General features: G+C 54.8%; 1 protein-coding gene across 4 annotated transcripts in view; it reads left to right on the top strand.

Moving 5' to 3' along the window:
- Nucleotides 1-3922: 3922 nt before the first annotated feature.
- EFR3B (EFR3 homolog B) overlaps nucleotides 3923-24030 on the top strand; it is a 43185-nt gene continuing 23077 nt past the window's right edge. For 2 of the 4 annotated variants that reach the window (XM_051615141.1, XM_051615140.1), the window contains exons 1-4: nucleotides 13933-13988; nucleotides 18256-18332; nucleotides 18744-18871; nucleotides 21643-21793. In XM_051615141.1, the coding sequence (XP_051471101.1) occupies nucleotides 18765-18871; nucleotides 21643-21793 (258 nt within the window). In that variant the 5' untranslated portion in view covers nucleotides 13933-13988; nucleotides 18256-18332; nucleotides 18744-18764. Of the gene's footprint in view, nucleotides 3995-5277; nucleotides 5415-13932; nucleotides 13989-18255; nucleotides 18333-18743; nucleotides 18872-21642; nucleotides 21794-24030 lie in introns of those variants that run through there. The other 2 variants (XM_051615143.1, XM_051615144.1) reach the window with 2 other exon arrangements.

Raw genomic sequence — 24030 nt, 5'->3', positions numbered from 1 at the left:
CAGTTCCAGCTGTCTGCCCCCAGTGCCAGCTTCTTCTGAGACATCTGAGAGAGGGATCCAAGGGCACAGCCATCCAACTTGGTGCCCCTCATGGCCATCTTGTTCACAATGCTGAGCTCTGCGTGGCATTTCCAAGCCCTTGGCGAGGACACAGGCTCTTGTCCCAAAAGCATCCAAGGTCCCAAGTGGTTTGGTGTCCCTCTTTGCCTGCTGGAGAGGTGTGGGGGACTGAGATCTTGGATCCCTCTCAGCAAGGCTGGAGCGTGTCGGGGTTGCTGTTGTGGCGATGGCAGGTGGGGGCTGAGGGGCAGCAAGGTTTAACTCTGCTCTTGTCGTGCACCATGAATCAGCAGGAGCCATGGCCTGGACATGGCCTGGACCCTTGCCCCAACCTCCATGGATCCAGCTTTGCCCTGGGCAGGGATGCTTGTGTCCATCCTTGCTCTTTGAGGGCAGAGATTCTGCCAGGCTTTTCCAGCAGTGACAACTTTTGGGGTTCAAACCAACCCTACATGTTTGGGTGTGGCCTGGGAGGGGGGGGGGGTGGGGGGCACGTCTCAGGGCTTGTCAATGGTGGTGGGGATGTCCCCAGGTCCCCAAAGTCGCTGTGGGGGACTCATTTCCTTGGCCACTCCACAGCACTATCCCAATGGCCACCATGTCCCTTGGCATCAAGCCCACGGCCTTGCAAATCCCAAAGGGAGAAGAGTTCCTGGGCTGGGGTTGTGTTTCCGTGTCTGCTTCAGGCTCTTCTCTCATTAAGTTTTACTCTGAGGCTTTTAATTCACAATGATAAAGGACTTCACAAGTGTTTTTGGGGCTAGGGCTGACCAGGGACGCTCAGGAGCCCCGTCCCTTGGCCTGTGAACACTGCCACGTCCCCTGTGAAAGCCTTCCTGTCACCTGGGAACATGGCTTTCACTCCGCTGCTCCCCCACCAGGGGATTTGAAACACAGATTAACTCCCGAAATGTTTTAATTAAAACGTAATTTCCCTGCTAGGAGGATCGTGAGACACCAGTTATTGCCTAATTAGATGATCCAACCCGGGGGCTTTGCTGTGTGAGAAGAAAAGCACCAGAAAAGCACAGGGAGGGGGAGATGTGTGGCAGCATCGTGCCACCGCCTCGCTGGTCCTTCTCAGCCAAGGTCACCTCCAGCCTTGGCCTGGTCCCCAGTTGTCCCCAGGGCAGCATCTTGGCTTCACTGGGTGACTTGTGCTTATGACAGGGTCTGGCACAGGTCAGTCTTGCCGTGCGTGGGACACGCCGTGGCTGTGGGGTGGCTGTGGGAGTTGCATGTGACCCCAGGGCTCCAGGGGCTCCAGTGCAAATTCCTCTATAAACCATTCCATGATTCCATGCCATGCCATACCACTCTATAACCTTCTCCATGCCCTTCTGCAGCCCTGTGCACCAACACCTCCTCCTGTGCTGGTCCTGCCTGGGGACCAGCAGGCTTTCCGGCCACCCTTCTCCAGCTCAACCCCAGGTGGGGATGGCATCGCCTCCACAGGCTGGCTCATGGCTCCTGCTCTGTCCTCCCTCCCTGTGGTGTTGGGCAAGTTGGGGCCCTGCGTTCCCATTTGTTATGTGGGGGGGAATTATGGGTTTTGGGAGGTGAGAACAGCAACTGCACAGCCAGATGAATCACAAAATCCTAGACTGGTTGGAGTGGGAAGGGTCCTTAAAGATCATCAAGTTTGAACCCCTTTGCCATGGGCATGTGGGCAGGGACACCTCCCACTAGACCAGGTTGCTCCAAGCCCCATCCAACCTGGCCTTGAACACTTCCAGAGATGAGGCAGCCACAGCTGCTCTGGGCAGCCTGGGCCAGGGTCTCACCACCCTCACAGCAAAGAATTTCTTCCTCAGATCTCATCTCAATCTCCCCTCTTGCAGCTTGAAACCATTCCACCTTGTCCCATCACTCCATATCCTTGTCAAAATTCCTCTCCAGCTTTCCTGTGGCCCCTTCAGGCACTAGAAGTTGCTCTAAGGTCTCCCCAGAGCCTTCTCTTCTCCAGGCTGAACAACCCCAACTCTCTCAGCCTGTCTCCAGAGCAGAGCTGCTCCAGACCTTGCATCACCTCCATGGCCTCCTCTGGACTCACTCCAACAGCTCCATGTCTTCCTTGTGTTGGGGGACCCCAGCACTGGACCCAGCACTGCAGGGGGTCTCACCAGAGGGGAGCAGAGGGGACAATCCCCTCCCTGGCCCTGTTTCACTCTCCAGAACTTTCCAGTAGCACACAAGCCCACCCGGACCTGTCTCTTCCATCTCTCTGAAGTCCTCACTGCTGGCAGCAGGGCAGCTCCATATTTTGGGAGCCTGGTGCAGCTCCTGCCTGGCCAGGCTGGTGCAGGGAAGGGCCATGGTGGTCACAGATGCCAGGGCCAGTGCCCCATGGGGCTGGCAGTATTACGGGGGGAGCACAAGCAGTTTTCCTTCCCCTCAGAGGAACACTCTGGAGTGGTTATTCCCAGGAATAGTGGGAGGGGGGCACTCAAAGGAAACTTCTCTGTGGGGTTTGGGGTCTTCAAACCGGGCTGGGGGCTGCTGGAGCTGCAGAGGGAGGATGTAGGGGGGATCACTGGGAGATCGGGGGGGAACTGAACAGATCACAGAATCACCAAGGCTGGAAAAGACCCTTAAGATCATCAAGTGCAGCCTGTGACCAACACCAACCACCACATCGGCCAGGCCATGGCACTAAGTGCCACCTCCAGCCTTTCCTTGAACCCATCCGGGGATGGTGCCTCCACCACTTCCCTGGAATGTCCATTCCAATGTCTGATCACCCTTTCCGTGAGGAGGTGCTTCCTGATATCCAACCTAAACCTCCCCTGGAGCAGCTTGAGGCTCTGCCCTCTTGTCACGTTGCTAGTTGCCTGGAAAAAGAGCCTGACCCCCACCTGACCACAGCCTCCCTTCAGGTAGTTGAAGAGAGTGATAAGGTCCCCCCTGAGTCCCCTCCAGGCTAAACAGCCCCAGATCCCTCAGCCTATCCCTATAAGATTTTCCCTCTGTTCCTTTCACCAGCCTCGCTGCTCTCCTCTGGACCCGCTCCAGCACCTCAAGATCCTTCTGGAAGTGAGGGCCCCAGAACTGGACACAGGACTCGAGGTGCAGCCTCACCAGTGCTGAGCACAGCGGGAGAATCACATCCCTACTCCTGCTGCCCACACTATTCCTGGTACAAGCCAGGATGCCATTGGCATTCCGGGCCACCTGGGCACCCTGCTGGCTCCTGTTCAACCCTGCTCCCTGCAGACCCCAGACGTGGAGGGCAGAGCTGTGCCCCCTGCCAGTGGCAGCGTGGGGTGGGTGCTGTGGGGTGCGCAGGAAGGCGGGGGGTGCCGAGTGGGGGGGTGCTGTGGGGTGGGTGTAGCATGAGAGAGGTGCTGTAGGTGCTATGGGGTGAGGGCAACGTGGGAGGGGGGTCCTGTGGGGTGGGCACAATGGGGAGGGCACAGCGGGGAGGGTGCTGTGGGGTGGGTGTAGCTTAGGGGGGTGCTGTGGGGTGCGCAGCGTGGGTTCTGTGGGGTGGGCGGGGTGGGTGCAACGTGGGGCGGGGGGGGGGGTGCTGTGGGGTGAGTGCAGGCTGGGGGGGTGGATGCCGTGGGGTGCTGCGGGGCGGAAAGCGGGGCGGGGGTCCCCGTGAGGATGTAAAGGCTGCGGACCGCGGGTCCCCCTGCCGCAGGGGTCCCCGCAGGGTTCCGACCGGGCAGCGGGACGAGCCGCCCCCCGGTGCCGCCCCCCGGTGCCGCCCCCCGGTGCCGCCCCCCGGTGCCGCCCCCCGGTGCCGCCCCCCGGTGCCGCCCCCCGGTGCCGCCCCCCGGTGCCGCCCCCCGGTGCCGCCCCCCGGTGCCGCCCCCCGGTGCCGCCCCCGGCCGGCGCCGCGCGGTGGGGCAGAGCCGGGCCGGGCATCGTCGTCTGCAGCCGCGCCGGGCCGGGCCGGGCCGGACCGGGCCACCGGCAGCGGCCATGTACGGTGAGTGCCCGGTATCGGGGCCCCCCCCCTCCCTGCTCCCCCATGTCCCTCCGCTTCCCGGGGACTCGGGCTTCTCCGCGCCCCAGGGCAGGGCTGGGCATCCCCTGGGCCCGGGCTGCCCCCTTCCAGGGTCGGGGGGACCTGCGTCCTCTATAGGGCTGTGCAACCCCCAGTGATGGAGGGGGACTCCTCTCTGGGGTGGGGGCAAAGCCTTCCTCCTACGTGGCTGTGCACCCCCCAGTGCGGGAGTGATCCCCCTTTGGGGCAGGGGGAACCTCCATCCTGTATCGAGCTGTGCACCCCCCATTTCATGAGAGGTGACCCCTCTTTGGGGGGGACACACAACCTCAAGGGGGAGACCTTGCTCTTTAGAAGGACTGCACACCCCCTAAGTTCCTGGGGGTGACCCCTCTTTGCGTTTGGGGGGGTACCGTGGTTGTTTACGGGGCTGAGCACCCCCTAAGTTACTGGGGGTGTCACCCCCTCTTTACATATAGGGGGGTCTTTGGTCCTGTATGGAGCTGTGCATCCCCCCGGGTTACCGGGGTGACCCCTCTTTGGTTTTTTTTGGGGGGGGCTCCTTGGTCCCGTATAGAGCTGTGCATCTCTCCAGTTTCTGGAGGGTTGTCCCCTCTTTGGGACTGGGGCCCACACTGTGGTCCCACAAAGGGCTGGAAATGCCCCCTCTGTCACTGGGGCATTGTCACCTTCCTGGGGGGCCATGGGTTGTTAACTGCCCCCCCAGCCGGGTTCCTGGGGTTACCCATTCCTCTACAGGACCAGTGACTCCTATATATTTGGGGGTTCACCCAGTCCTTGGGGTAGGGAAGTCTTGGGTGTTTTATAAGGCTCTTCAGTTCCACTTGGTTACTTGGTAGGGGGGGAAGTGTCACATCCCCACCCCAATCTGAGATCTGGGGAGCACCTTGGCCCAATATATCACCCCCCACCAATACTGGGGGGGGGGGGGGCTGTGACATAAGGGCAAGACCTCAATCCCACACCTCAAGGTGTCTGGGGTATCGTTGCCCCTCTCCCCCCTCCCCTGCTGTCACCATTGTCACCTCTCCATGCAGGAGGGGCACATGGGGGCCCATGTCCCTGGCCAGGGTGATGTTATGTGAGTAATGGGGAGCATCTGGCACAGCAGCTGGTGGCCCCCCCGCCCCCCCGCGGGGCCAGCAGGCCGTGCTAAGCTGCTGGCAGCTTTTGGGAAGGACTGGGGGGTGGCCGGGTGGCTCTTAAATCCTCACTGCCACCCGTCCCAGCGTCCTTCCCCAGTGCCAGCGCCACAGAGGAGGGAGCCCCTGCCCGCTGCCTTTCCTGGGGGTCCCAGCCCACCTCGGAAGTCAGTGGGGTTGGTTTGGGAGCTGTTGGTCGAACCTTCCCCCCTTCTCTGCGAGGTGCTGCCGTGCCGGGGGTGAGTGAGTGCATGGTGGGATGGAGATGGGTGGGCAACCCCCCTCCCCTGAAGGTGATGGGGTGCTTGTTTTCGGGCTGAGTGGGGTGCAGATGGGGAGCAGGTCCTGAGATGCGTTGGGATGCAGCAAGAGGGAGGTGGGTGGGCAGGGTGCCAGCCCCCCCCTCTGGGTGATGGATGGAGTGCTTGTTTTGGGGTCAGTGGGGTGCATACCAAGGAGAGGCCCTGGATGCAGTGAAATGCAGCAGGAGGGAGATGGTTGAACCCCCCCCCAAAGTTTACGGGTGCTTGTTTTGGGGCTCAGTGGAGTGCATATGGGGGGGGTGAGTCCTGGGAAGCATTGGAATGCAGCACTTGCCTCCTGCAGAGAACAGAGTGGGGCGAGCGGGCTCGGGTAGCAGGTTCCTACCCAGGGAGGCCAGGAGGAGGCAAGCTGAGGTGGGACACACAGATTCCGTTCCTTGTTCCTCTCCTCCTCGCAGTGCTGACTCCTCAGTGGCCTCCGTTGAGTCATCCAGGTCTCCCAGCTGGTATTTTTCCACACGCAAAATGAGGGGAGTGCTTCCCTCCCCTCCTTGGAGGTGGCAGCCTGTGGTGACGGCTGCTGGGTGTCTCGGGGACATGGACCCCCTGGGTCCCCCCCACACCAGGGTCCCTTAGCCCAATCCATGGGATAGCAGTGATGCTCTCATTGTAGGACAGCCAGTCCTGATGTCCAGGTGCTCTCTCCAGTGCCCTTTCCATGCTTGCTGTGGGCTTTTGTATCCACAATGGGGCTGAGGCTGGTTTTTTGGGGTGTTTTTTTTTGGTGTCTGTTGTGGTTTTTTGGCAATTTGTGCTGCTGGCAAGCAGGAATTTGCAGGGAGATGTTGTCGTCATCCCAGCAATTTGCAGCAGCCTGGAGCGTGTAATAGTCCTTCTTGATGGGGAGCTGCAGGAGACCCCAACTCCTCTGCAGACATGGGGGAGAGCTGAGTCCGTTCATCCCCAAGATCCCCAGTGTCAGCTGAATGTCAGCTGACCTCAGGGATGTGACACATTCTGGTTGTCCCCCCGGGATCCTGGCACAGTGGCCAGCCTGTCCTGACCGTGAAGAGCAATGTCACACAGCACCACAGCTCCTCTTACCCACCCTGCTAGCATTTTGGGGAACCCCCTGCTCTGAAACAACCCATGTTTCTTTGGGGTAGGGAAGGGCAGAGTATCCTTGGGGACCTGAATGTGACTTTGAGGACAAAAGCCAGGCTGGTCCCTTCTCTGGTAGCGCTCGGGGCTGAGGATTGCAGCGGCTTGTGGCCCTGGAAAGCAGCCAGGAGCTGGAAAAGCTCTGTGGGATACTTTGGATGAAAGGTGCATTAGGAATGCACAGGATTATTGGTATCTTTTTAATCTCTCTTTTAACTGTCTCTTGACCCGGGGGAAGGGTTTGATGGGTGAATGGAGATGGTTTTTTTCCCTGTGGACAGGACGAAGCAGTGCAGGACTCTTGCTCTGTTACAGGGGAATGCATGCTGCCTCCCTGGAGGGGATCCGAGGAGCAGCATGGGGGGCATGGACCATGGTTGAATCCCCTCTAACCATGCAGCCCTGGCACCCAGGGCTCATGGTGTGGGACCATGGACACTAAACAGGCATCTGTGATGCTTTTCAGCCCGGGTTCAGTTTGCATCACTTGTGAAAACAGGAGAGCCAAACTCTGAGCCTGGGTGTGCCATCCTGGAGTGCTGGTATTGTGCAAACTGCAGCTTTATGAGTTGAACCTTCAGGCTGGTGTCCCTCTCTCTGTTGGGAGCCCAACTTGGGGCTTGCAAGTAGCCCAATTGTGCTGGCAGCCCAGAAACCAGCTGTGTCCTGGGCTGCATCCCCAGCAGTGTGACCAGCAGGGCCAGAGAGGGGATGGTCTCCCTCTGCTCCCCTCTGGTGAGACCCCCTGCAGTGCTGGGTCCAGCTCTGGGTTCCCCAACACAAGAAGGACATGGAGCTGTTGGAGCGAGTCCAGCAGAGGACACGGAGATGATGCGAGGGCTGGAGCAGCTCTGCTCTGGAGACAGGATGGGAGAGTTGGGGTTGTTCAGCCTGGAGAAGAGAAGGCTCCAGGGAGACCTTAGAGCACCTTCCAGGACCTGAAGGGGCTACAGGAAAGCTGGAGAGGGGAGCGACTTTTCACAAGGGCATGGGGTGATAGCATGAGGGGGACCGTTTTCAAGCTGCAAGAGGGGAGATTGAGATGAGATCTGAGGAAGAAATTCTTTGCTGTGAGGGTGGTGAGACACTGGCCCAGGTTGCCCAGAGCAGCTGTGGCTGCCCCATCCCTGGCAGTGTTGAAGGCCAGGTTGGATGGGGCTTGGAGCAAGCTGGTCTAGTGGGAGGTGTCCCTGCCCATGGCAGCTGGCTGGGACTAGATGATCTTTAAGGTCCCTTCCCACCCTAACCAGTCTGTGTGATTCCATGATGAGCTGCTCCACAGTGAGTTTTGCACTGCAGGAGCTGGGATGCTGTCATCAGGATTTGACTGGCAGGAGACTGCAGTTGCCCCACACTTGGGGGCCATGCCATGGAGAAGCCCAGGGCTTGGTGTCCCAAGCCACTGGCCACCTTCCTGCCTCGCTGCAGTCTCCAGGAGCTGGGTTTTAATTCAGAAATACATGCGAGAGGCAGGATGAGCTCGCTGGGTTGGAATCACTGCAGGAACAGGGACACGGCTGGCAGGAGAGCTGCAGAGACAGGATGGGTTTCCCGTTTCCATGGGGGGGTTCCCAGTGGAGGCCTGCCTGTGAGTCCCCCCCTGCATTTTTGGGAAGGCAGTCTAGGCAACCCTATCCCAACTGTCTGGTTCACCACGGTTCATCCCCTCCCTTTGCTCTCTACTCGCCAGCACGAGCTGTCTCCTCCCATGCCAGCAAAGCTGAAAATAGAGAAGGTTCCCCATTTTTTTTCAGCAGTAGCTGGAAAAGGGGAAATGAGGGGGTTTTTTGGCTATCCGAGGAAGAGGCGTTGTCAGTGGTGGGTGCCACAGTGTCCCTGTGAGCCACCCGGGGGCTGCCACTGAGCCACCACTGGCAGCCGCACCAGCCAGTGGGTTTTTGCACTAAATGAATAGTTCTCAGTGGGACTGGATGGCTCAGCAGGGGAATGTGAAATGCAATTAAGCTTTTATTTTTTGGTGGTGCTTTTTTTCTTTCTTTCTTCTCTGCTTTTTAACTAAATTATCTGCAAATTAATACGGTGCTCGTAGAGGAAAAGGGGCTGTTTGTGGTGCTGGCAGCACCAGGGGCTTTCCCAAGCCACCCAGCCATGGCTTTCCTAGGGGTTTGTGTTGAACCTCAGTGTCTGTGACCACATCCAGGGCTTTTGTCCTGGTGCATTTCCAGACAACATTGCCCTTTCTGGGCAGGATTTGACCCCTGTGATGAAGGTGAGGACTGCTCTGCCTGGAGAGGACTGTGCCAAGCCAGGAGCTGGCATTGCTCACCTCCAAACCTCATCAAGCCCCAACCACTTAAGGGCTCTGCTAATTGCTTGTGCAATCAGTAATTGCACAAGAAAATGCACTTCTAGAGGTGCTGTGCTCTGGACTGAGCCTGTAGCCCCATTGCAGGTCCCTCTGCCATGGGGACTGGAGTTGTTCCCACTCTACAGGGACTGTGAACAGCCCAGAAAAACTGGAGAAGAAGCGTGGTCATGGCTAATTCCATGACATTTCTATCTCTTTGCAAATGAGTGTGTTAGGTCAAGGTTTTCTGCCAAAAGCTAAAATTGACAGTGAGCTTCAACGTAGCGTGTCTTGGGGAAACAGGAAACCACAGCAACGTGTGTGGTCATCATCTCACAAAGGTCCTTTTCAGGTTTCTTTTATTGAACATGCAAAACAGGGAGCAGAGTTTGCATGTTTTTGTGTTGTTGTTTTTTTTTCCTCTCTAAAAACCCTTCAAACTTGCAAGCCTTCCTGTGTCCTTGGCCATTCTGTCAGTGGTTGAATCACTATAAAATCACAGAATCACAGACTAGTTTGGGTTGGAGGGGACCTCCATGTAGCTCCAACCACTTGCCATGGTTGGAAGCAGATTGTTCCAAGCCACATCCAACCTGGCCTTGAATGCTTTCAGGGATGGGGCAACCACACCTGCTCTGGGCAACCTGGACCAGTGTCTTACCTTCACAGGAACGAATTTCCTCCTAGTGTCTAACATAAATCACGCCTCTTCCAGGTTTAAGCCATTACCCCTTGTCCTTTCTACATCCCCTTGTAAAAAGTCCTTCTCCAGCTTTCTTGTAGGCTCTCCTCAGGTCCTGGAATGCTGCTATGAGGTCTCCCCTGAGCCTTCTTTTCTCCAGACTGAACAATCATCCCTGGAGCTGTTTAAAAGCTGCGTAGGTGTGGTGCTGAGGGACATGGTTTAGTGGTACTTGGTGGAGTTGGTTTAATGGTTGGGATCAATGATCTTAAAGGTCTTTTCCACCAAAACAATTATTTGATTCTGTGATCCAGCTGTATGCTGCGTGAGACAAGGCCCTGGGCTGGCAAAATGACCCTTACCTCTTATTTAAGCAGTTTTGGGTGGTTGGTTGGTGTGAACTGCACCCTCAGGCTCCATCAGAGCTTCCCCACCTCCATGGTCCAACCCAGACAGCCCACATCCATGTGATGCCCGGTGAACCTCTCATACTGAGGAGCTGCTTTTCAGTGCATTTCCTGCTATTGAAGCTTTTTCCTCCCCCCAGCTTCCCCCCTCCCCACCCCTCCATGTGTTGTATAATGAAACCAGGCACCCATTAAGGAGCTTAACTCCCTTTCTCCTCCTCCCCTCCCTTCGCATGGGAGCTGCCAGGTACCTCATACAAAACCTCCCCGCATGCAGCTCTGTCCTTAATGGGTGGTTCCCCTGCATGCTAAAAAAGGGCTGGTAGGGTCTTAATGCCCCAGTCTAATCACTGCTGTGAAATACTAATTAACGTGGCTGCTATGGAGGCTTTGCACCCTGCAGTGTGGGAGCTCGGCTGGGCGCTGATGTGTGAATAATGGTTTAAAGAGATAAATAACGTCGTGATTTAGCACTGGACTGGGCAGAGTGGGGTTAATGGTTGGACTCGATGATCTGAAAGATCTTTTCCAAGCAGAACGATTCTGTGATAATTGAGAGCTGAATCCATCACTGGTGTAAGCTGCCAGCCCGGCTGATTTATGTCCCACCGCTCCCCATGGAGTTGTTAAAGCTGGGTGTGATGCCTGTGTGCCTCCAGCCATCAGCATTTGGAAGTGGGAGAGATGGGAGGGGAACGTGTTTGGGCTAATCCAGGTGGGAGTCAGATGTTCTGGCACCACATCACTAGAGCAGCTCCCGTTCAGAGGGTCTCTGCACAGGGTGGGGGGACCCCAGACACAGAGACATGCTGTGGAGAGTCACTTTGTCCCCCCCGGCCACGGTGTCTGCCCCAGCGAGCCTCAGTGGAAGCAAAGTGAGAGTATTGTGTGGAGAAGTGCCAGAGGGAAGCTGTGAATTTAATTGCTGAGCTAAAAGGCTTTGTGCTGATGGCTCTGAGCTGCCCGTGATGTCTGGGAGAGCATTTCCCTCTCTGGCATCTCCTGTCCATCCTGCTCACACACAGGAGAAACATGTCCTGGCAGTGGCAGCCCTGGCTGCCAGTCCCCAGCTCTTCCTTTGCTGTCGGTGCCTCAACCGAGGATGGAGAATGGATGGAGAGCAGCCCTGAGGAGAGGAGCTTGGGGACTGTCCCCCTCTGCTCTGCTCTGGTGACACCCCCTGCAGTGCTGGGTCCAGCTCTGGGGTCTCCAACACAAGAAGGACATGGAGCTGTTGGAGCAAGTGCAGAGGAGGCCACAGAGATGATGCGAGGGCTGGAGCAGCTCTGCTCTGGAGACAGGCTGAGAGAGTTGGGGTTGTTGAGCCTGGAGAAGAGAAGGCTCTGGGGAGACCTTAGAGCACCTTCCAGGACCTGAAGGGGCTACAGGAAAGCTGGGGAGAGAGGGACTTCAGACAAGGGCAGGGATTGATGGGACGAGGGGGAGCCGTTTCAAGTGTCAGGAGGGGAGATTGAGATGAGACATTAAGAAGGAATTCTTTGCTGTGAGGGTGGTGAGACACTGGCCCAGGTTGCCCAAAAAAGCTGTGGCTGCCCCATCTCTGGAAGTGTCCAGTGCCAGGTTGGATGGGGTTGGAGTAACCAGGTCCAGTGGGAGGTGTCCCTGCTCGTGGCAAAGGGGTTTGGGACTAGATGGTCCTTAGGGTCTCTTCCCACCCAAACCAGTCTGGGATTCTGTGATTCTATGAAATATTTTGCTGTCCCTTAGTGCCAGCACCAAGACACACAGCACCCTGTGACCAGCACTAGCTTGTGCTGCCCTTCGAGATTTGCTTATTCTGCAACATCCTCCAAAGCCTCTTTGCTCATGGATGAGCTTTTCTAACACCCTCTTTGCAGATTCTGACTCTTACTGAAGGACACTTTGAGGAGCGGGGAAGGGAACAAGCCACAGCCATGCAGGAACCATTCAGGAGGGTCAGGAGCTATTAATTAACTTCAAGACATTGCTCCAAATTACAGAACTGAGGGTCTGAGCTGTATTTTGCTCTCTCCCCAGCTCTGTCTGCCCCACTGAATGTTACAGAGGTTTAATACAACCCCCCAGTGTCCCCTGTCTTGTGGTGCTCTTTTCATCAAATCACAGCATCACAGGATGTTTTGGGTTGGAAGGGACCTTGAAAACCACCTCATTCCAACTGCTCTTTTTTGCACCGGGCTGATTAGAACTGCTTGCTCCATGATCCTTCTCCTGTGGGGAGGGCATCAGGCCACGGTTTTAATCGGTGCCCAGTGTGTTTGGCTCTGTTAAACACGATTAGAGAGAGATTTACTGGCTCCCTTTCCAGCTCTGCCAGCCCGTGGATTCCTGCTGGTTTGCATCAGGATCTGCTCTGGCTCTGGGAGCACAGAGTCAAATGGAGGCTGTCCGGTGCAGAGACTGGTTTCTTAATGTTGGTTTTCTTGCCTTTTAAACTGCTGGCAGAAACTCAGGAGCACCTGAGTGATGCTTTCCCTGGGGAAAGCTCACAGCCACTCTTGCTTATGGCTCTGGACTTTACCTTGGAAACAGCTTTTGGGGAGGCAGGAGTCTGCAAGTGATGCTCTGCATCTCCTTCAGTGCCCACTGTCCCTGGTAGCACTGGGTTTGTCCCTTTTTTCTGCCAGCTTCACTTATTTCTTTCCTTCCCTGATATTTCCCTCCCCACCCATCCTGCTAGCTTCACTGGTTTCTTGTCTCTCCTGATACTAATTTTCCCCTTCCCATGTGCTGGGGCTTCTCACTCCATCCCTCTGCCCACCCTGAGGTGGATGGAAAATAGGACTTAATGAGTCAGCTTGGGTATTGCTTGGTGACGTTGCTAACACGGAGCAGGGAGATTTGATCCCTTTCTCCAGGTGCCAAAGTGCTGAGGGAGCCAGGGGATGGGTACGAAGGAGACTCTCAGGTTGGCCGAATAAATGAGATTTTGTTAAGCAGATTAGGGAAAGGTCTTGGAGAAGAAAATGCTGGGCTGGTGTCACACCCCATACCTCTGGGCTGGTGTTTTTGCTTGGGGTTAAGGGAATGACCTTCATGGGATATTAGGTTTAGTGAGGGCTTTTGCGTTATTTAATTAAGATTTATTTGCAATCAGTCGGAGTGCCCTTATTAAGTAAATTCCAGGCCTTGATAAGATGGCCAATAAGGTTTTCCAGCCATGCTTCGTTCCAGGATGGCATTAAAATGGGAAAAGGGTATTAAGGAGGAAAGGCACCAGGTCAGAGCTGTGGTGGGCGAGGGTGTGGCCGTTCTGGGGGGTGAGCTGGGCCTCTGTCCCCTTCTCAGCTGGCCGTACACGATCCCAAAGACCCCAGTTACAGCTGCTACCAGTGAATAAGTGCCACTGGGGTGCCTAGGTGGGTTCAGGATGGGGGTGACACACGTCCTGCGTGGCTGGTGCTGCTCCCACCTTCTTCCCTCCGCGGGGTCGAGCCGCGTTTCTCCCTGCCTCGATTCACCCCATCTTTTAAGAAAACCCGTGTCCTTGGATGCCACCGCCGCTCTGTGCCTGATGTTTTGCCGCATCCCTGGATGCCGTTTGGGGCTCAGCTGAGCTTGCTAGCTCATTATTAACACTTACTCGCATTGCCCACCGACGAGCCGTGATGCTTCCCGTGCCCGGCGGGAAGCATCTTTGGACTCAAGAGACCTGAGGAAAAAAAAAACAACAACAACAAAGCATCCCCCCAGCCCCCGTCCTGCGGAGCCCTCCCGGAGCGCCCAGCTTCCCCGGGGAGCGGGTGACTCAGCAGCGCCCGCGGCTCCCGCGCCGCCCGCCCGGCTCCGCGGCCCCGGCAGCGATGCAGCCCCGGCCGCCGCCGCTTGGCCGGGAGGAGGAGGACGAGGAGGAGGAGGAGGAGGAGGGCGATCGCCGGCCCTCCCAGCCCGCCGGGGGGGTCCCCACGCCATGGCTGTGACCCCCTGGGCTCTGCGGCTTCCTGCTGCCGGTCCTGCTGGCTCCTGGGAGGTGCTGCACCTGGCTGGAGCAGGTACCTTCTCCCTGCTCTGCTTGTTTTTCTTTTTTTTTTTTTTTTCTCCATGATGCCGGGTTGGATCTGCTGGGAGGGGGGAGCTGGTGTGGCTACTGGTGGCTGGCAGTGTCATTTTCCTATTTTTTTTTTTTTTAAATAGCTTGTATTTTAAATACCTTGTATTTTAAATGCCTTGTATTGCCCTAGCAAGAGGACAAGGGGGAATGGCTTTAAAGTGGAAGAGGGAAGATTTAGGTCAGACACGAGGAAGAAATGCTTTACTGTGAGGGTGGTGAGACACTGGCCCAGTTTCTCCAGGGAATTTGTGGATCATAGAATCGACGACTGATTTGGGTGGGAAGGGTTCTTAAAAATCATCGAGTTCCACCCTCCTGCCACGGGCAGGGACTCCTCTCACTAGACCAGCTTGCTCCAAGCCCCATCCAACCTGGCCTTCAACACTGCCAGGGATGGGGCAGCCGCAGCCGCTCTGGGCAACCTGGGCCAGGGTCTCCCCACCCTCACAGCAAAGAATTTCTTCCTCAGATCTCATCTCAATCTCCCCTCTTGCAGCTTGAAAACGGTTCCCCTCATGCTGTCACCCCATGCCCTTGTGAAAAGTCACTCCCCTCTCCAGCTTTCCTGTAGCCCCTTCACGTCCTGGAAGGTGCTCTAGGGTTTCCCCAGAGCCTTCTCTTTTCCAGGCTGAGCAATCCTAACCTGGGGATGCCCCATCTCTGTAAATGCTTAAGGCCAGGTTGGATGGGGCACTGAGCAACTTCATCTTGTGGGAGGAGTGCCTGCCAATGCACGGGGGTTGGATCTACATGGTCTTTAAGGTCTCTTCCCAACCAAACCAGTCTGTGATTCTGTGATTCTATTATTCCACAATTGTGCCAACCTGGGCTGGAGATCTGTAACTTTGGGGTTTTCTCCTTGCATGGGGGATGCTGCTGGTCAGTGCCTTGCTTGGAACCAGAGCTGGTTGAAAAGCTACGAGGTGCTTGGGGTCAGCACAGTGGGTGCTAAAGCAAATGGGTGTCTGGAAGAAGAAATGTCTTGTCTGACACCCTTTCTCAGGTAGCCTGGCTGGGGGGGTTGTCACCAGCCCCAGCACTGGGGTTCAGTGCTGTGAGGGTCTGGGGGGATCCCATATTGACCAAGCCTGGGGCTGATTTCAGCCCTGGCATCAGGACCAGACTTGTGTTTGTTCCTCTCTGGAGAGCCCTTGGTAGGTGGAATACAGAAAGGGAAAAAATAAGGTTTATGTCATTTTTACTCTGCTTTTTTAGGCATTTAGGGGGTCCTTGTCTGTACTTGTATATGCCCAGGCTGGGCAAAACCAAGAGAAGGGGCAGGAAAATTTCTCTTGGTTTCATGCCAGAAGAGTGAGACCCTTTCAGTGCCCTGCTGCAAGGAGCTGAGTCCTCTTACTGAAGACCAGAGAGTCTCATCTAGAGGCACTTGTAGGAAGCCCTGTCCTTCTGCTGGGCCACAGTGGGATCCTGCCCACCTGATGTGGCTTTGGGGTTGAGCAATGTTTCTGCTTTCCCTGGGTGGATGCTGTTTGTCCCCCCAAAAATGTGGGGCTGATAGCTCACCTGAATCCCCTCTCCTGCCAGGTGCTTTGGGTCTTCTCTCTCACACTGATGCTTCCTGTAGGTGAGGCCTTAAAAATCTCCTGTTTCTGGAAGAAGAGGTCGTGGTAGGTGAGGGGGGAGGAGTTAGATTTAATTGGTGCAGTTATAATTGATGGGATCTGTACCTTGTCTCCTCTTCAGCTTCATTCATCAAGGATGAGGCTGGTGGGTTGGGACCACAGCTGGAACTCTTAGAGCTCCTCTTCCAGGACTAAGAATGTTCCTTAATTCTCAAAATACTCTGAAGTCACATTTCTGGAGGTGAGATGATTACTGAGGAGGCTGCGGGAGCCAGAGGGGACCTTACATGGAAGATCTCCAGTTGTTTTGCAGGGAGAGCTGCCTCAGCAGCCCTGGAAGAGGGAAATTTATTAAGAGGATTCCAGAGATCATCAGCCACTCATTTGTGTGAATGACAAAGAGTTTACTAAGAGGTCAGATTAAAAGTACTTTTGGAAAAAAAAAAAAAAAAAAAGAGCAAAATCGATTGAAGGCCGTGGAGAAGGGAAGAGGGGGGTGAGAGGGAGTGAGACAGAAAGAGAATCTTGGTGAGCAGGGCGGCGCGGTGGGGTGTGCAGGGAGGGCAGGAGAGGAGGAAGGAGCTCTTTGCCGCTGTATCTGGGGGTGCTGGGTCCCAAAGCGGACCCCAACGCTGGTGGCAGCCTCCCTGGGGAGGTGAGAAGCTTGGGAAGTGAGTGGGAACGTGGCAGGAGCGATGTGGTGCCAGCGCCAGGAGCTGGCGCGAGCGGGCGTGAGCTCACGCGTTCCAGCGGGAGCAGTCGCCGGCTCCCACCGACACGGCCTTTGTATGTGTCCTGCTGCTCCAGCTTCTTGTGTGTGTCCTCCCCCTCCAGCTTCTGCTCAGCTGGCGGTTGCCAAAAAAAAAAACAACCCAGCCCTGAATTACTTACGCTTCCCCGAGCTCACAAAGGGGGTGCAGCATCCCAGCAACGCTGGGTCCCTGGGAAAAAATGCATTGTGCTGGAACAAGGGGGATCCGGGTGTGCAAAGCTCTTTGGGGGGGAGGGTAGAGAGTCTAACAATCTTTTTTTTTTCTCCCCTTCTTTTAAAACAAACTTGGCAGAAATTCCTCGTTGTCTGGGAGGCAGAGCAGTGCTAGTGTGGCTTTATGCAGGGGGTTGTCAAGCACTGAAACAGGCTGCCCAGGGCAGTGGTGAAGTCACTATCCCTGGAGGTGTTAAAAAAAATGTGTGGATGTGGCACTTCAGGATGTGGTTTAGTGGGCATGGTGGTATTGGGTTGACAGTTCGACTTGATGACCTTAGAGGTCTTTCCCAACCTTAATGATTCTATGATTCTGTGTAGCAGGGTGGAGGTGCCCATGGATGTTTGGTGCTTGTGGAAGCACAATGGATGCCCGAGAGCCCTCCTGGGCCACCAGCTGTCCCTGAGTTGAGTACAGGGGGATCCCTGGCCATGTGCTGCAGCCCTGAGAAACAGGATATGGCACAGGGAGAAATATCCAAGTTGCAAACCATCCCTTCCTGAGCCCTTACTAGCCTCAGGTTGTGCCAGGAGAGGTTTACGTTCGATATTTGGAACAATTTCTTCATGGGTTGTCAGGCCCTGGCCCAGGCTGCCCAGGGCAGGGGTGGAGTCCCCATCCCTGGAGGGATTTCAAAGCCGTGTAGCTGTGGTGCTGAGGGACATGGTTTAGTGGTGGCCTTGGCAGTGCTGGGTTAATGGTAGGACTTCATGATCCTGAGAGGTCTTTTCCAACCAAAATGATTCTGTGATTGTCTGATTCCTCCTTGGCAGCTCTTTGATAGCAGGGGATTGCAGCCACATTTGGGATGTTTGGTGACTTGCTTTGCTCTGCCTTGCAATGAGGCCGATGCTCAGCCATTCACTGGCCTGCAGAGGTGCTGCTATGAAGGAGTCTGGTTCTCAGAGAGGCTTCGTAGGGCTTGTGCATCAGGGACCAGCTGCTGTCACGTCTGAGGCCCCTCAAAAAGAGGGGCTGGGTGTGGTTGTGTCGGTGTCCTGCAAAACACTTGATGTCCCCTTCAGGGGAGAGGGACTGCGGTCCAGCAGCCCGAGGGTAGGGAAGCAATTGAAGATGTTTTGGTGTTTCCCAGCAGCTCAGCTTTGGAACTACAAATGAGGAAATGCATTTTCCTTTCAATACCTTCATGAGATCCTCTCTCATCCTTTGCTTTCTTGCCTTTTCCAGCAGCTTGTGCTCCCTTGATCCCTGCCTGTGGGGAGCGTGGGGCAGGGTGTGAGTTGTGTGTCCTTGGGCGAGTGACTGGAGCAAAGAGCTCCTGGTCTGAGGACCTGCAGAAAAGGATCCTGCAAGACAGAGAGACACAGATTTAGGGGAACTTTGGACTTCTTGGTCTCTGGGGGCTGCTCTTGGGTGAGAAAAGCAGATAACCCTGCAGTCCTACATCAAATGCTGCTGGTCACCAGCCAATTCTCTGCCTCTCAGCTGTGCTTTTCTGCCCTTGTTTTTTTTGGCTGCAAAACCCTGGGATGTTGTCAGCTTGGTGCCCTGTCCTCTTCCCAGGCTTTCCTACTGAATCCAAAGATAGATTTTCCACCAAAGGCACCTTTATGCAGGAGTTTGCCCAGGAGCTGAGGATTTTTGTCCCTGCTGATGGGCTTTGTCTTCTCCCTTTCAGGTGTTTGTGGCTGCTGCGGTGCCCTGCGTCCTCGCTACAAGAGACTTGTCGACAACATCTTCCCTGAGGACCCAGAGGTAAACAAGCTGCTGCTTCACGTGCTGAAGCTGTGTCACCTGCCCAGAAAAAGCTCCTGGGATGTGGGTGATGCTTTGACCCCATAAAAGCTGAGCTGGATTTTTCCTGTCTGCCCCATCCCCCTTGGTGCTGGGGCATTGCAAAGGGCTGGCAAATGGTTCTCGTTGTATTCAGAGTGGGGTGCTCAGTGGAGGCTTCCACTGGGGTCAGCCCTCATCAGAGAACCCTCGATGAGGCTAATTGCAAACCTCATTTGCCTGCCCTGGTGTACAAGGCACAGGGAAGCTTTGGAATGGGACTGGCACACTCCAGAGCTCTGGCATCTCTGCCAAAGGTTTGACATGGAAACATGTCTGGTGTTTGCTGGGTCTGGGTGTGAGTCCATGACACCCTGTGCTGCTCTCTTACAGGATGGGCTGGTGAAGACCAACATGGAGAAGCTGACTTTTTATGCCCTGTCTGCCCCAGAGAAGCTGGATCGCATCGGTGCCTACCTGTCCGAGCGGCTCATCCGGGATGTGAGCCGGCACCGCTATGGGTAAGGGGGGGAGGCTGCTTCAGCCACCCCAGGGATTAACATAATGGTCAGAGAATCATGGAATGGTTTGGGTGGGAAGGGACCTTAAAGATCATCTAGTTCCAACCCCCTGCCATGGGCAGGGACACCTCCCACTAGACCAGGTTGCTCCAAGCCCCATCCAACCTGGCCTCGAACACTTCCACAAATGGCACAGCCACAACTTCCCTGGACAACCTGATAACAACGGGCCACTAAGTAGTAGAGGGATCTCAGGCAAGGGGGAGTATGGGAGGGGTACACAGCTTCTCTGTGCTTCAAGGTGTCCTGAAGTTACAAGACTCTTCAGAGAGATGCAAGTGTGTTGTGCCTCTAAAAGTGAGATGTGGAAGCCTGCAGGGATGTGGAAACTCCTTGCAAAGTTGCAAGGGACCACTCAGGCTGAAAGCCATGTGGTGTTGCCCTGGCACTGTACTGGCTGTGCTTGAGGAGTTGGTGTGTGTATGGTGTTTGTTCCCAGCAGCAGGACTGCCATCATCCCTCTGGGCCATCATCAGGTTCCAGTACCTGGAGAGGCTGCGGGAAAGCTGGGGATAGGCTTTTCACAAGGGTAGGGAGTGATGGGATGAGGGGGAACAGTTTCAAGCTGCAAGAGGGGAGATTGAGATGAGATCTGAGGAAGAAATTCTTGGCTGTGAGGGTGGTGAGACACTGGCCCAGGTTGCCCAGAGCAGCTGTGGCTGCCCCATCCCTGGCAGTGTTGAAGGCCAGGTTGGATGGGGCTTGGAGCAACCTGGTCTAGTGGGAGGTGTCCCTGCCCATGGCAGGGGGTTGGGACTAGATGGTCTTTAAGGTCCCTTCCAATCCAAACCAGTCTGGGATTCTATGAAAAGCTGATTGCCCTGATATTCTGGGGGAGCATGAGAGGACTCCTTCCCTTTGAAATCCCAGCTGGATTTTGTCTTGTCTCCTGAACAAAGCCACAGCAGACAAACATGGCTCAGCTTCATGCTGTGAACTTCAGACTGGTTTATATCCAGGAGGAGAGAGGAGCCGGCGATCTGCCGAAGAAGTGTTGAAGTTGGAAAACCTTCAAAAGCCTCATCTGCAGTACCCGTCATCAGGAGTGACAGGACATTCAAAGCACTGCCTGGTGTTCTTGTGCTTTGAGCGGCTGTTAACAGGCTCTGCTTGCTATGCTGGGAAAAGAAAAGCTTTCAAAGATTTGTTGTTTTTTTTAATCCATCTAATGACAAGCCTCAGGGGGTGGAGTGGGGGAATATCTTCATCCACCGCCTGTGCTGATAGGCAGGTAATTGGGTTGGAGCAGCAGCTAATTTTCAAAGTCTTAACTTTGAAATGCCTAAAATAGGTTTGGATCAACCTTGTGTTTGTCGGCTGGTGTTGGCTGAAGACACCAGAGCCAGGCTTTGATAGAGCTGCTGAGCACGTGGGTGATACTCCTGCCTGTAAGATGAAGGTAGCTTTGATTCCAGGGCTGTTGTGTGTCATCTTTTTGTTACCTTTATTGCTAAAAGTGGAAAGTGCTCTTGTTTGAGTTTGCAGCACTGAAACCCACCATCTGGGTTAGAGGCTGAGAGAATTGGGGTTGTTCAGCCTGGAGAAGAGAAGGCTCCAGGAAGACTGTAGAGCACCTTCCAGTACCTGAAGGGGTTACAGGAAAGCTGGGGAGGGACTTTTGACAAGGGCAGGGAGTGATGGGATGAGGGGGAATGTTTTCAAGCTGCAAGAGGGGAGATTGAGATGAGATCTGAGGAAGAAATTCTTTGCTGTGAGGGTGGTGAGACACTGGCCCAGGTTGCCCAGAGCAGCTGTGGCTGCCCCATCCCTGGCAGTGTTGAAGGTCAGGTTGGATGGAGCTTGGAGCAAGCTGGTCTAGTTGAGGTGTCCCTGCCCATGGCAGGGGGTTGGTACTAGATGATCTTTAAGGTCCCTTCCAAGCAATGGCATTCCATGTTTCTATGAAACCAGCTGCTCACAGGTGGTCTGTGGGTGAGCTCAGTCTGGTCAGGTGGGACAGTGAACGGATGTGCTGTGCTCCCTGCATGTCCCAAGGACCTGTCATGGATGTGTCCCTGTATTTGAGCCATGTTCTGGGCTCCCCTCCCCTATTCACCACCCTGAGCCAAGACTGAGTAGCTGCAGTGGGAATGGGAACTGAGGTAATTAATCCTGGTGTGGGCAATGCCCCATCCTATCTGTGCACTGCTGGAGGAAACCCTGCTCCTGCCAGGAATTCCGGGGTGATGGGAACCTGCTTTGCAGCGTTGCCGTGTATTGTTATTGTGTGTTTAAGCTTCCCTGGAGCACATCAAGTCTAATTCTGCATTCTCATCCTGTCTCTCCTCCCAGCTGGGACTGTGAGAAAAGCTGTGTTTGACACTGAGCCCACCCTGTGCAAAGCCCAGCTCTCCTTCCAGCAGAAAAAGACCAGTTCAAGGGCAAGGGAAGCCCAGGAGCAGCGTGGGGGGAGGTGCAAGGTGTTGCTGGCAGCCTTGGGCCTGGAGCAGCTGGGTCTTTGCTAGTGGGAGAGATGCTGGGAGCAGCCAACACCATCTTTGTAATTTCATTTTTATTATTTAATTTATTTTATTTACATTTATTTTCTTTTTATTGGGATATTTTTCTATCCAAAGGATATTTTGGCTGTAGAATTTTTCTCCTTGGGTTGGCCAAGGCAGAAGGTTGGTATTTTGTTCGTGGTTTGGGAGAAGGGAGGAGGAGGTTCATGCTGCTGTTGGGGAGTGACCATGGCCTCTGCTTGCCCCCAGGTATGTGTGCATTGCCATGGAGGCCCTGGACCAGCTCCTCATGGCCTGCCACTGCCAGAGCATCAACCTCTTCGTGGAGAGCTTCCTGAAGATGGTGGCAAAGCTGCTGGAGTCAGAGAAACCCAACCTGCAGATCCTGGGTACCAACTCGGTGAGTGGGGGTGCAGGGGCAGGTGGCAGCACCCTGCTGACCATGACTTTGGCTTTTCACCCTGCCTGTCACCCCCGTGTCCCTACACAGTGCCAGGGCAGGAAAACTTGTTGGGAAGGACAGGGAGAGGCTGCAGAGGAGGATTCATGGTGTCTCCTTTTGTGTCCTGCCTTGTGTGAGGTTTCTGAGACCCCCTGCACTGTCTGTGCTGTTTGGGCTCTGATCCTTGATGCCATCCCTTCACTCTTTGAATTCAGCTTTTCCTAAACAACTCCACAGGCATGGGGGCTTTCAGCAGTTTAGGACAATAGATCAATTTATGAGGTGATCCCCATGGATTTTGGGAACTCTTTATGCTCAGAAAGAGGCTGGCTGAAGCAGAGCTGCTGCATGCAAGAGATGGCTTAGCTGGGCTGGGGATGTGTCAGACACAGACATAAAATGAGAGGAAATTTGAAGCACGAATGAACAAAAGTGACGTCCCTCTGGAATCCAAACTGCTGAGCCTGTCTGGCAGCCAGCAGCCACTCATGGGTGGCCTTGCTGCTGGTTTTTACTGGGAGCTCTGGGTGCACCTGACACCCAGACTCAGAATCACAGACAGATTTGGGTTGGAGCGGACCTTGAAGACCATCTATTCCCAACACCCTGCAATGGGCAGGGACACAGAATGACAGAATTGTCAGAGTTGGAAGGGACCTCCAGAGATCAACTAGTCCGTCTAGTCCAACTCCCCCTCTAAAGCAGGATCCCCTAGAGCACATTACTCAGGACTGCATCCAGACAGGTCTTGAATATCTCCAGAGAAGGGGACTCCACAACTTCTCTGGGCAGCCTGTCCCAGTGCTCTGTCACCCTCACCCTAAATAAGTTTTTCTCGTATTTAAATGGAACTTCCCATTTTCCAGCTTGTTCCCATTGCCCCTCGTCCTGTCACTGGGAAATAGTGAAAAGAGTCTGGCTCCATCCTCCTTGCACCCACCCTGTAGATACTTACAGGCATTAATAAGGTCTCCCCTCAGCCTTCTCTTCTCCAGGCTGAGGGGTCCCAGCTCTCTCAGCCTTTTCTCATAAGGGAGGTGCTCCAATCCCCCAGTCATCTTTGTTGCCCTTCACTGGACTCTCTCTAGTAGTTCCCTGTAATAGCAGTTTCCATACACCTCCCACTAGACCAGGTTGCTCCAAGCCCCATCCAACCTGGCCTTCAACACTGCCAGGGATGGGGCAGCCACAGCTGCTCTGGGCAACCTGGGCCAGTGTCTCACCACCCTCACAGCAAAGATTTTCTTCCTCAGATCTCATCTCAGTCTCCCCTCTTGCAGCTTGAAACCATTCCCCCTCATCCCATCACACCCTGCCCTTGTGAAAAGTCCCTCCCCAGCTTTCCTGTAGCCCCTTCAGGTCCTGGAAGGTGCTCTTAAGGTTTCCCCAGAGCCTTCTCCAGGAGAGATGATCCTGGACGAGTCTTACATGTTTCCTTAGCACTGCGGTCAGGAATCGGTGGGTGTTTTAATGAGGAATCCAGATCAGGAATAGCTGCTTTCATGATGCTTTTTTTATTTTTGCCTTCTCAAGCATGATGGCATTCAGAGGGCAAACAGCGCAGCAAACTTTTATGAAAAAGCATGTAATGGAAATGAGACACTTCTTCCTATATCTGCAAATGAGGAATGTGCCTCAGGCTCGTGCTTAATTAGATGGTGCTGTCTCAAGCAATCTCCACAATAAGGGAGCTGATGGCAAGGGAGGGAGGAGGTTGTTTATAGAAACCTGCTCGAGTGACTCACTCTCACTGCATGAAATCTCACCCCAGGCAGGTCTCCCTCCTCGCACCCTGCCCGGGTGTCGTGCTGTGCAGGGGCCAGTCCCAGCCACCAGCAAAAACCCAGCATCCTGCCATTGCTCTAACACCATCCTATAGTTCCCAGGGTGATCATATGGAGCTGTGGCTTAAATCCACTTTGGTTTTTCATCCTCGTTAGGAGGCTGCTGGGCAACCTCTCTTCTTTGGGGAGGAACTGCCTAATTTCCAGCTTGATGTCATTCCCATTTTCTTTTCTCTCAAACCGACATTGATCTTTCATTTAAACAGCTCTTCCCCCGCCTTGATGTTCCTCTTCTGATGTATTTATGTCTGATTTATTTGTAGGTGGCAGCGTTATCCCTTCACAGCCATTATTTTCCTTCTCCCAGGCAGCCAAGCTCCTTGCATTTCCCCTCCTCATCCCAACCATGTT

Source organism: Apus apus, chromosome 3, assembly GCF_020740795.1.
Source record: "Apus apus isolate bApuApu2 chromosome 3, bApuApu2.pri.cur, whole genome shotgun sequence".
NCBI lineage: Eukaryota > Metazoa > Chordata > Aves > Apodiformes > Apodidae > Apus > Apus apus.
The sequence above is the reverse complement of the archived record's forward strand: the minus strand, read 5'-3'. Positions and strand labels throughout refer to the sequence as shown.